The sequence below is a fragment of the Pterocles gutturalis genome, unplaced genomic scaffold (assembly GCF_000699245.1).
Source record: "Pterocles gutturalis isolate BGI_N339 unplaced genomic scaffold, ASM69924v1 scaffold7146, whole genome shotgun sequence".
Lineage (NCBI taxonomy): Eukaryota > Metazoa > Chordata > Aves > Pterocliformes > Pteroclidae > Pterocles > Pterocles gutturalis.
The window spans coordinates 34,014-47,324 of record NW_010102905.1 but is presented as its reverse complement, the minus strand read 5'-3'; the positions used below and the strand labels follow the sequence as shown (position 1 = coordinate 47,324).

The 13,311-nt window shown below is 40.0% G+C and overlaps 1 protein-coding gene across 1 annotated transcript in view; it reads left to right on the top strand.

Moving 5' to 3' along the window:
* BLMH (bleomycin hydrolase) overlaps positions 1 to 2,724 on the top strand; it is a gene marked incomplete at its 5' end in the record, with an annotated part of 18,471 nt that extends 15,747 nt beyond the window's left edge. The window contains one exon of the mRNA XM_010086474.1: positions 2,337 to 2,724. Within this exon, the coding sequence (XP_010084776.1) occupies positions 2,337 to 2,488 (152 nt within the window). The remainder of the gene's footprint in view (positions 1 to 2,336) is intronic.
* Positions 2,725 to 13,311: the final 10,587 nt, after the last annotated feature.

The following is a 13,311-nucleotide window of genomic DNA, read 5'->3' as shown; positions in this document are numbered from 1 at the left end:
AAGAGTGTGACTCCTGGTTTGGGTATCATGGGATGAAGGTGTTTATATGCTCACACTCCAGAGTGGGCGGAACTGAATTGTGGTAGTGCTTGTCCTGGAGAAAGGAAAGCCCTGCGAAGAGCCTGGTGTTGCCTCTTCTAAATACTTAGTAATTCCATTCGTATCTATTGTAAAAGTGTTTCTTGGAATCCTGTTTTTCCTCAGGAATGAACACAGCTGCTGACAAACATTGCTTGTTTTCTGGGGTAAAAATGTCACTTCCCAGTCAAATATTTCCTTTCTGTGTTTTACTGGCACTGTCATCTATACGGGCAAGTTTAATTACTCTGCTTACTCTTTTGTTCTGGAGACAGGACATTATTACCTAACTTTGAACCCAGCTTATCCCGTCGGATATCTCTTTTTAAAAGCAAGCAAGAGGTGAACACTATAAATCACATTATCACATCCATTTGATAGGGGTCCATCTGTTTGTTTTGGCATGAACTTTCTTGTGATACATCTCTGGCTAGAAGTCGGCTCCCTTTAGACTTTTTTAAACTTACTTGTCTGCATGAAGCTGTTTTAAGAATTTAACTGTAGACACTTTGTCTTTATTCATGTGCGTGTATATATCCCATAAGCACACTATGCAGAAAGGCTCTGTGGGTTTGTTCTTGCTGGGAGGGGGTACAGCATAAGCACAAAGCGTGTGAGGCCCTTTGGGAACTTTCAAGGGCTTTATTTTCGGAAGCCCAGATCCTAGGTTATGCAATAACTCCCAGGCCAGTCATCCTTGACTGACCTCTCCCTGGCCAGCCGCTTGTCAGTTTTAAAATGCTGCATGTTCAGGTTTTCCTTTGGGTCAGTTAGAGGTGGACCAGCCTCGTACACAGAGGGAGTACGCTTTTGTAGTTGGGTGCTATGTTCTGCCCCAACAAGATGCTGCTGTTCCCAGTTCTTTCCTGTATTCTGGCCTTAACATACCCATGGTTGGAGTGGAAGCAATAGATGAACTGCCTGGGGTAGAACTCCATGGTGTACCCTGACAGAAATGCAATAAACTTTCCCTTTTCCACTTCTGCCCGTGACCTGGATGGAGTGCAGAGCTCAGGGTTGCCCTAGGCAGGTTCTGAGGTGTAGGTATTGCTGCGTATAAAGTATGTGTCTCCTTTTAATGAAGAAATTGATAACGGCTTTCATTGTGACTCCAGGCACAGGCCTTCTCACAGAGCGACCTGACTTATTTGCATGTTCTGAAGTTCTGCTTGACGTTTCCTTCTTGTGCAGACACTGCGATCCTAATCAGCGCTGTCAAGCTCTGAGATACAGGATGTCAGAAGCAGAGTTCATTATCCCCTCAGGGTGCAATTACTTGTTGGCTCTTGGGAGTGAGAGGTTTTTGTGTGTCCCAAGAATTCATATCCTGAAGAGAGAATAATCAAGGCAGCTCCCTTTGGCAGTGTTTCCAAAATGGCTTCTAGCTCGGATTACAATTGATAGGGTTTTTAATTTATGGGAGTTATCTGATCTCTTGCTTTAGAAACAAGATGGTGTAGATAGATGCATTTATTGTCCATATTCTTTGGACATTTTCTTGTTTCATTTGATTGTGTGATGATACTGTATAAGGACATGAGGAACTTTATTACATGAAGCCTTCTCATCTGTCTTCTAAATGCTTTCTTTCTCCCAGCCACTCTTATTTTCAGTTCACCTTCAGCAGTTTGTTTTCAATGGTAGCTTTCTGCTGAAACTGGTGATAGTCTGAATGTGACACTTTCTTACAGTTCAAAGGCTTTTCAGTGAAATTCTCAGTAAGAATTGTATTTAGGGAGAAAACTAAGATTTAGTTCCGCCAAAGTGTGATTTAGATGGCTTTAGATTTGAGGAAAGCAAATGGCTTCCTTCCCTTCCTGCAAGAACTAAGCCAGCAAAGTTTTCTTGAGCCAAAGATGGTTTGGATGTTCACCTGGAAAAGTTCCCCTTTCTTACCAAAAACGCTGCAAAATTCTAAAGCCAGATACTCAGATAATTTTACATTCTCTCTAAGGTTTTTTTAGGCATTGTAAGTTACTTGAGTATTCACATTGCACAGAGGAAGCATAAATGAATATTTTGGGTCTTCTTTTTTCTAGCTTTTCTTTTTTCTAGTTCTTGCTTGGTCTTTCAGTGCACATGAAGTACATTGGGTTAGCCTTTATGTTAATTTCTTTGTGGTTTTTTCTTTGTATTGAGAAATACAAGGTGTGACTGTCCTGTTTGTAATACTTCATTCATAGGTGAAACCTCTAAATGTGACTGCTTTGCTGTACTGGTGGTGGTTCTCTGTTGTAATGAACTGTTCTCATCTCCAGGTTACCTCATCATGACTGATGACTGGTTTTCTGAGTACGTGTATGAAGTTGTGGTGGATAAGAAGCATGTACCAGACGACATCTTGGCAGTGATGGAGCAGGAACCAATTGTTTTGCCAGCTTGGGACCCTATGGGGGCTTTAGCCAAGTGAACTACAGAATATTTGCCTCTTAATGGTCAACCAGAAGTAGATGCAATAGAGAATTCCAGTGGTCGGAAGCCATAGCCAAATGATAACGTGACCAAGCGCTCAGCATGGTCCATATTCTTGAAATGTAAGTTAAGGATCTCTGGGAAATAGCGCTTTACTGACTTGGCTGAATAAAGCTCTCAGACAAGCTACTCTGCAAAACTAAAAATGGAAAAGAAAAAAAACTCGTAATGAAAATGTATTAAGTGCTCTCAGTGGCATTTTGATTTTACCTTAAATTTGTAATAAAAATCACTGCAGTGACTCAGTAGAATTAACTAGTGGCATAAAAAAGGCCCTTTAGAATTAAGAGCTAGGTGATAGTTAGAACAAATACATCAAAATACTTATTAACCATTTATGGTCTGAATTGTACCATAAAAGAATGCCCAAAATATTTTATATATTTATGGTTTTAGTTTTGCTGAAGCTTTGGAGAGGACATAAGAATTGAAACTGCTAAAAATTACCTTTAGAAAATTTTCTTTTCCAGCAGAACTGGTGTGGGGAACTGTTTCCTTGAGGTTTCCAGTTTTGCTTGGTTTTATTCCTCCGTTATTGAGCTAGGACTGGATAACCCATACCAAGGCCCAGTGCTATGTCTGTGTGCACAGGAGCGCTATTTTTCAGTTATATTAGCAAGAACAACCATAAATAAGTTCACAGGTGGAGTTAGTGTCATGCTCAACAGAAAAAACTCAACATTTTAATTGCTGCATTTTATTTGGATGTTTTAAAAAACAAGATGGTGCTATGAAGCTTTTGAATAAACAGTTTCTAAAGTGACTGGTACAGCTCTTTTTTTTTTTTTAATGAGCCTCATGTAACTAATGAAATGGAAAGATATTGGTGACATACAAACAAATCTGAGCTGGAGTGTGAACATATCAGGAAAACATGCTGCTTTATGTCTGCAGTAGTCAAAGATGCTCCTCTCACTGAACAAAGATAAACACAAACTATCTCATGCACTACAGGCACTCAAATAGTTTGGTGATGAGCACAGTACTAATCCTTCGGTTTAAATTGTGCCGGAATGGCATGCTGTTGTTGTGTGTACCCTGCCAATTTTCCTGTTCTGTAGGGGGTTTAGTCATAGGCAAATAGGAGGGTAAGTGAGGATCGTGAAACACAACTGCCAGCTACCACAGGTAACAGATGTTGCTTAAGTCAAGTGCAGGCGAAAAAAAGGATGTTTTATATGGCCACGGTACTCTACAATTTGGTTTGACTTTTTTTCCATTTGGACTACAGAGGTAGAAAGTTACTATGAAGTGTATCTATGCTAGCTATACAAATGTGTTGGTGTATGTACGTACATATATTAAACATGCCAAGCTGAATCATGTCTGTGTGTTGCCTGCTAAACTAAATACAGATTAGGTTTTGTCCAGGAGTCATCCAAGATGGCTCAACCTGCTGTGGTTAACATTTCCTGAAGTGGGCAGGAGTGCTGGCTAGATAAAAGGAATTGGAGTGGAACAGCAGCAGGTAGTTATTGTTACTGTCCTTCAATGATGTGTTTTAAGAGTCTGTGCTTTTTTGTGGTACTTTCTGCAAAGGTAGCAAAGCTGTTCTAGAGATGGACAGAATGTGATACTAGCACTTGATTCCCTTCTGGTAGAAGTAAGCTCATGTTATCCTGGGCTTGTGTCAAAAGGTTTTCTGTCATCTCGAGACCTATGAGGGTACAGGAGGAAATGGCTGTTGCTCTCAGCTTGCCTTTTCTAGTAGCAATGGTCACTAGCAATAACAAAGCTATACCCTCCCAGTAGATTTTTCTTAATCTAGAAGACTCCAAGTTCAATGCTCAGATCTCTCTCTGTGGCTTGGAACAAGTAGATGACTTTTCCTGCTTTTTGCAGTGCTGACTGGCAGAAGCGTGCCTCATGTGCAGTTATCTTTGTGGAAGTTTGGGTGTACCTTTTAATTAAGAGGATATTGTTGAACGGTTGATTTGTCAAACATATTTAATTATCAGGTTGTCCAATATTTTGCCACCATTTCTGATATTCATCAGAATGTGATCTCTCTCAACACATGCAAAAGTGTATTGTATAAGGAGCAGCGCCTAGCCAGGAGTCACGGGATATGCCAACAGTGTGCAGAACCAGCGTGAACTATGAGTGATGTGGAAAGAAAAATTACAAAAATGTCATGGTCAGTCACATAGTTGTAGAAAAAAGTAATGTAATGTTGGGGTGTATAAACAGAGAAATAGCCTCCAATACACATAAAGCTACCCAGCTCTGTGCAAGACTGTTGGAGTGAGCTGGAGTGCAGCATTTAGTTCACAGCGCTGCACCTCAGGGAAGATGCAGACTGGAGTGTAGAAAAGAGGGGTAAGAATGGTCAGAGGACTTGGAACTGTGACTAGTAAAAGGCTGAAAAAAAGTGTTTAGTCAGAGAAAAAGGGGAGTTATGGTGTCCTTTAAATTGATGTTTTACAGAAGGGAATGTTGTTCCTGCTGCTCATGATAAATTGATCAAAAAGTCATGGGCTTCAACTGCAGTGAGATCTAGTGAGATTGGGAAAAGCTTTCTGGTGATAAAAATTGTGAAGCACTGGATTAGATTGCCTGAGGATGTGTGGTGCCTCTGTTGCTAGAGATCTTTAAGAACAGGTTACAGAAGAACGTGTCAGAAATGGCATTGGTGGAGCTGACCCTTCTTTTGGCAAAGATGACCTTTTGAGGTCCCCTTCGACTTTAGGGGTCTGTGATGCACGATTTCTACCTCATGCTGTTGCACTTGCATCAAGGAGTGTAAACAGTCTTGTACTTGGTGCTGAACCCTGGTGGCTCTGAAACAAAGCCAAATCTCTTGGGAAGCTCTATTATGCACAATATTTTGATTATGACTAATGCATGTGTTGTTTTGGGGGCTTTTTTTCTTCCAAAAGGTCAGTATTTTAGTCTTCCAAAATCTTTCTGCTTATGATATTACACCAGTTCTATTTTTCTTTATGCTATCTATGAGAGGGAGATAGCAGCCAAAGAGAATTAACTTTCTCTCTGGAGTTCAACTGGCTAACATTTTTGTTGCCCATGGCAGTACTGATGAGGATTGAGTTTGACAAATTAAAAACAGTTTCCAAGCCAGTTTTTGTTAATTTGAGTATTTAAAAGTATTGTCCAGCATGTGCTTATCTCTGCAGCTCTTGCCCAGATATTTCCCTGTACAGCTTATACAATAGTATGTGTTTTTCCTTTCCTTCAAATAAGCAGAGAAAATCCACATGGTTAAAACACATTAAAGGAAACTAAGCCAATCTGGCAGAAACAGTTTTGCCTTTATGCCCAGCCATTTTATAAGTTCTTTTTAAGAAGGAATGGAGAAGAGGAGCGGAAATGCATACGTCAAAGCAAGGGCTATATTTCTTCTACTTTGAGGACTCTAAGGGCAGCTGGACAAACTGTTCTAAGGTTCATGCTAATGACACTCTCTGATTCAAGGCTGGCACAATACTGGGTAGGATATTCTCTGTTTTGCTACCTGTGTGATAACAGCCCATGACAACCAGTCCTGTGCCTTTGGTGAGACTCAACAGCTGCGTCCTCTTCCAAAGTAGCTGTCTTTGTTACCCGTAAATCAGACCATCGTGTCTTAGGGCCAGTGGGCTTGTCTTTAAACAGTAGTTTGAAATAAAATCAGCATGTATAAAATGATTTCCCATTACAGCTCCTCTTGAAATGATGTTTACTGGATCACTTTTGCCCTGAAGGAAAAATCCCTAATGTGATCTGCAGCCCTCAACTGGGGGATTAAGAATCAAGACAGTTGAGCAGCTGATGGAGAGGCCATATGCTCTGTACGGAGGCCGAGGAAGTTCTCAGCGTCTTGCACAGCACGAGGCATGGCTGGATCCAGACCCTCAGTCTCAGGTGTATGGAAGTCAGAGCCCAGCCCGGAGATGACAGAATGAACTGGCAGATCCTGCTGAGCACCTCTCTCGCAGGGTAGTGTGGGGGCATGTAAACGAGGAACAGACTACTGAACTCCTGTCAGCAGGGAATGGTTCAGAGATGATCAAAAATTAAACTCTCTGTAACTGACAGAATGGGAATAATGTGGGAATAAGCCTAGCTTGCTACAGGTTTAGTCTCTCAGCAAAGAAGGTGCTATGCCTTATGAACTATAAACCCAGATTACAAAATTAACATACAACTGATAAAAAGGTTTAGGTCAGAATAAAAAAAACCACAAAACTAGTTAATCCCCTCTCCTTCAGTGCTCCCTATTCCTTCAGTTTATATCCTTTGCAAATCCTTAAGAAGACTTTTGGATTGTTGAGGAACCAGCCAATTAACAGATAGTTTGCCAGTTTGTCAACAACACCATGTAACTCACGGACAGTTCCTCTGACAGGTGGAAAATATTGACAGATAATATTCTAAAAGTGGAGGATCTTAGATTCAATCAGAAGTCAGAAAATAACTACTCCTAACTAAGAAAAGGAAGAGGCAGGAGGAGAGGTTATGCGTAGTAGCAGATTGCAGGTTCTCAGATTTCTCCACCCAAATGCTCTCTCAAAAGAGTTGTAGTGGAAATAGCAAAACCTCTCCAAACCCCATCCAACTCCCAGATGTATATCCCAGCACAGCCAGCTTAGAAAATAGCAGGGGAGGACAATCAGAATTTCTTTTATCCCGAAGCCAATCTTAATAGCTTCTAAATGTAGTCTGATTCCTAACTAAGCAAAAGATGGGAACAAATAAATATTTTAGGATTTGTTTGTTTTGCGTTATTTGGAAGATTTCTTATCCTCTTATTGGCAGTGAATCAGAGACATGCTTGCAGAATTATTATTAATCTCTTCTTAGTGCAGCTGGTACTCCTGTTATTAGGTAATTTGACGGATGCTTCCCATTCTTGTGCTGGCATTGGTAACTGGAATCTACAGCTGCTTTAGCTGTGGAGAACTGGGGAAGTGTCTGAAATGACATCTTGTGTAAAGTCCATTTTCTTCCTCTTGTTTTTTCATACTTTCCCTAAATCATTAGGACTTTGCCCACCAATGCACAGAAGATTTAATGAAATTCCAGAACTCACTCTGTGCAGGACCAGAAAGTTTTTCACATATGGGGTAGATAAGTGACATGAAGTTGAGGGTTCTGCCTGAAGTCTGTTGTTTATATTATGCCCCAAAGGCTCCAGACTGTTTGGCAAGAAGTAAAAAACCATGCTGCTGCATAAGACATTAATGAAAAAAAAAAAAAAATCAATGGAACAAAAAGGCCAGGGTAAGTCATGAAAGGTGGTTTTATGTTCTCAATATGCTGCTTTTCACATTACAGCTTTGTATGCCCTACAAAAATAACTAAACACTGACATTGGGTGCCACTGATGTGAGCAGATGAAAGCAATTTAACTGCAAATGTTGACCACGCTAACGGTATGCAATAGTGTTTCACAGCTTGTTAACCTGCTCTAAGCAGAGGCTAAGATGGGGAAAAACCTCAGACAAAGGTCATGATGTCGCTAAAACTTTTAAAAAACCCATGTAATTATGTAAAGAGCAGAGGGACCCAAAGTAGAGAGAATTTATTTCTTGTGAGAGGGTAGAAGACGTGAGATTGGAAAATCCGTTCCAGTCTCTCAGCAGTGGGGAGCTGGAAATCAGTCTGAAAGGGCAGGAGAAGGTTCCTCGTACTGTCCGTCCTCCCAGGAGAGAAAAGCCTGCTGCCCGCAGCACGGGGTCTAATCCGCAGGTGGGTACTTGTGTGTTCAAACATTGTACTCCCACCTTTGTAAAGGTTTAGAGAGTGAGGCACGATTGTATCTGTCCTTGCACACCTTTCAGACTGGGACAAGACAGGGGGAAGGCTGTGAATGATTATCATATGCAGGACACTACCTTGGGGGTTTTTTCCTGTCTGCAGCTAAGCAGAGATTAACATGACCAAAACTGTTTATTTTGGCAAAAAGAGTCCAGGAGAGGAACTCAGCATGAGGGAGGGAAGACAAGTTAGATATTGCTGTTTTCACTGAAAGAACAATGACTCTCTAATAGAACTGAAGGCAACAAGCTTAACTTGATAAAACATTTTTAATATACTGCCCACAAGAATTAATGGGAAAGAGAAAAGTATTTTAATACAAGTCTCCTTAATGTTGGCAATTGCAATACCTGACCTATCCTTGAGATGGTGCAAATGACACGCTGCTGACGGACTGCTGCTATCATTAAGGGACCAGAAGACAGGAAAGTGCTAATTATATCCCTATGCTTTTCAGTTTTCAGAGTTTGTTTTCTTTTCAATTGTTTGGAACAAGTCTCTGAAAACTGGCAACCGCTTACAGCAAAACCGCTGTTGCTCTAGCAATTAGCTATTCTTATTTGGCCCCGTTCTGGTTTTCCACTTTTTTTTTTTTTTTTTTTTTTACAAATCCACCACCTAAACTGTGTCGCTATTTCGTTGACCTGTGATTTATGAATTTTACAAACAAATTGTAAAGTCTAGGAATGAAGAAGTCCTAGGTGAAAACCTGGAGAAAAAAAGCATGTGTCAGAGGTTGAGGGAAGTATTTTGAGGAGTAGTAGGAAGAAAGGAAATCACTTGTTGAGATTACTGAAGCAGCCAAACACTTTTAAGAATTTGTGCTTAACGCTTTAAAAAAAACCTAAATCTTATTTCTTTATTAAGATAATGTAATCATTCAGCTATAGAAATTATTCTTTCTAAACCCTTTTATTGTGACCAGTCCTTCTATCTTTTTGTGATCTACAGACCCACCTGCAAACTTGTACTTACTGACTCCCTCTAGACCCTGTTATTTATAGCTGTAATGACAGCCAGCAAAACTATCCCGTACCAGGAAAGCTTCCCTGCGTCTCCCTCTGCCTTCATTGGATCCTGCTCTTCTGAACTGATCAGAACTGACAAACGCAGCCACCCACCTCTAGGAGGAAAACTGAGCTGCAGCCCTGGTGAAACATAAAGTTTATTTGACTAAAGTGACGCAAAAATTCTTAAAGAGCTCTTTGGCAGCAGATTATCTGGAAATCAGACCATGTGAGGGGGACTGGTGTACAAAAACCTCACCAAGATGCTGAGTTGCCCACAGGCTGAGTTCCCGAGACTCTGCAGTAAATGTGGGTGAAGGTTACTCCAGCTTGGATAACTCCAAGGGAAGCGCTTCAAACCCATCCGAAAGACAGGTACTTTATAATTTTTTTTTTTTTAACACACTGCTGTAACTACTTTATGAGATGTAGAAAGACTCCTGGACAGCTGTCTTCAGAGCCTACCTTCTGAAGCAAGCGGATAGTAGAGTTTAATTAACTTTCTAAAGTCTGCAGTCTAAAATGTGTATAATATGTTTTGTTTCTTTTAAAATTAACATTTAAGGTCTTAGAATGATTTCTAAAACATTGTGAAAATGTACATTTAACAAAGCTCGGGAGAAGAAAAGATACATTGATATGTGGTGAAAGTTTGTTTTGATTTTTTTAAACTTTTTAGGTTTTTTCTTGCTTTTCTGAAGTTACATGCTCTCTGCCTTGTTCAGGCACTTCTCCAGCAATTATGAATGTTGGGAGTCAAATGGCTGTAACACAACATGCTATGACAATCTGAGTTTTGGCAGTCCACTTAACTGCATTACGAATGTAAAGTTTCTTTAAGATTTACAAAGAAAAACATTGAACTATAAGGAAAAACAAAGCGAAGAAACAGAATCTGAAGCAAAAAAATTCAATGCAAACTCTTATTTATTTTAAAAGGGTCAAGTAAGCTTTATTAACCATATTAAGTTATATTTTAAAAGGTAAACTGTTCCAGCACAGTAAATTATCTAACTCAATGGGACAGATTTATTATAAGTAATAAATCTGAAGAGCATGTTGTATATATATTTATAGTCAATCACGTTTACTGCGGAAACCAACTGGCTTGCTGAGTTAGTTTGCTAAATAATATGGAAGTTTAAGCTAGGAATGCAATGTAACTGAGTTTATAAATAGTAATGGAAAACATGTTTTGATGTGTTAAGGAAGCCTGGGAAAAAAAGGATCCTGCATTCAATGGATCTGTATTCTTGGAAGTGTTGTGGAATTTTTTTAATGTGGGTTGTTAGCTGTCAGGCATTTTACCAGGGAAGGTCTCACACACTTAGGCTTCATCTTTGGGTGCTTTTGATGAGTGAACTGACCATAATTTTCTTGGGGAGTACTTTGTAAACTTGTCATATAGCAAATGACTGTTGTGGGTCCCTTTTCTAATTGGACAAGGTGTGGTGAATCTCAAATGGTTATACAAATTAAGAAAAACTGCCCCAAAGCTGGGATTTAATAAAAATCCTAAATTATTCCCACACGTGGAAATGTGTAGAGCGTTTAAGCGCTTTCCTGCTTTCCTCCATGGAAATATAAACTGCTGAGTTTGCTGAGTCTAAAGAAATGTTCATTTTGTATCCTGGTGTCCCTTGTTATGCTAAACTCTTTTCCAAAGCTGTATATGTGCAGCTCTATTGAGCTGGCAATCTGTATCTTATAGAATTTATACAACATAATGAAGCCTGTCTATGGGATAAGTGTTTTATAAAGAACTTCAGTAGAACCTGGAGCCTGAATCAAGGGGCTGTAATCTGGAGACAGCCGTTAACAAGTCTCCTTCAAAGAAACATCACATGGAAACAATAGTGGCTGGTTCTTTACTTTCTTTAGATAAAAATGTCACAAGCATAAGTGTATGTATGCTGGCGTGTATGTGCAGCCCGTCTTTGACTTGAGTGTGCAAACAGGTCTTTTTACTTGAAACACTGTGCCCACTTGTAGGAGAACAAGGGCTAATTTCCCTGTGCAGTCATATTACAGAGCAGTGCTCTATTTATCTGGTGACATTGTCTGTTTTAAGACTCTTCCTTCAAGTTTATATAAATAACAGGAGGAAGAATACAAAAAAGGAATATCATTCCCTCTAAGCTTATCTGTTTCCTTGCACTACATATGGATACTCTGGAGCCATAAAATGCATTTTCTCCCCGCCCCGTTCTTCAAATGACTGTCATCAATTTGGCAGCATTCCCACTGCAATACAGTGTCTGTCTTCCCAACAAATTTTTAAAGGTAGAATCTCTCTCTCCTGCTGACTTTTTAATTTCAGACTGAAACATGACAAGATTACGGCATAAAACTCACAGCACAGGTTTATATTCCCCCACTACTATTGCTTTCAGAAGCAGTATTTTCATACTGCCTATATTTAGCCTTAACTGGGAATACAGGAGTTAACTGGAGAGCGCTCACTCTGCCATTCTCACTTCGGTAAGTAGCCTTTTATTCTCCCAGAAGGGTCGTTGTGTCAGCCGGTGTACTCCCCTCTTGCTGAGCCCAGTTCTACTCTGTTTTAGTAAGAATGTGAGCAAGCCCCTGGAGAACTGCAAATATTCATATACAGGATCCATTTTGCCATCTATATACTGCAAGTTTCTTGTACAATACATATTACAGCAATGTGCAGAAGGACCCAATCCACTCACATTTAAAATCACTGGCACTGGGATCAGACCTGCTATGTATGTTCCCTGGATGCATTAATTTCAGTGGGTTTTAATCACTGTATCAAAAATCAGTTTTGATTCTCTTAAATTAGACTAGAGAAGCATAGCTAAAAAAATCCTCAATAAATCAATTTTAAGTCGGTGAGGGGTGGTTTAGATATTGGCTTATATCTGCTTTGCACCCAAGACCTCTGATTCTGTGGTTGCCAGTAGCCCTGCAAAAGCTGGGACTCTGTATCGTATTTATGAAAATCAGTTTTTGAAATCTGAAATCCAGTCTGTCAAACTTGCTATCCACTCACCTAATGGAAACAAGCTAATAGCAAAGGATATACTAGGTACTTATTTTTACTGAAATCAGTATATATGAACACATCCAAAAGCAAAAGGCATTCAATTTTTGAGGTATGAACTCTAGCTATGACTCAGATCTATGACAAACAGCAGGTAACGTTCATCATAATCTAGTACAATCTAGTTTCAAGATTTAGTTGGCTGAAATTTTTATTTTCTAACAACTACTCATAGGAGGGGAGGATCTGAGCTATCCCATAATAACTTTGATTAAAGGGTTACTCCTGGCCTGTGAAAAATCAGAGGAAAAAGATGAAGCCTCTATACTCCTTCACACCACACAGGCAGCAAAACAGGAACTCACCAGCCCACAAAAGCCTGTCCAAAGGAATAATCTTGACGAGGTTCTCGCTGTCATCCAGGTCACGAACCTCCTCTCCTGTGCAAAAAGACAGCTTAGGACTGTGTGAGGAGATAGGGACAAAGACCAGAAACGTTTACTGCTGTATTTATCAGAGTCCAGTACCTGGAAAGACCCAAGGATGTGGCTGTCGGAGGGTCACGGTTGGTATTTTGGCTCAGAGGTGAGCACAGGACCTGCAGATAAGCAACACAGCCTCTTCCTGTGTGGGATGCGTGACTTCTGTTTTGTCATACAAACTTCTTGACTGATTTTCTAGATAAAAGTAATTTATTTGGACTCTTTCCATTTACATACAACTGCCTGTGTAAACTGCATCTTTATTGCAAGGTGTGATATGCAGTCAAGCAGCTACATAGTTTTAACAGTCTTAAATACTTTGTGATAAAAGTGAGATATAGGTCAAGTTAACAGAAATTTCCTTAATGTTTGATTCTGTTTGCCAACTGTGTAGGTTGATGTTTTGTCTTAGAGTTCAAAGTATTTTATTTCTCTGCAAGTGCTAGCATGTAAATGGACAGAGGTAAGGCAGAGGGAGGAGCAGCGTGAGCGACAGCGGTGTGAG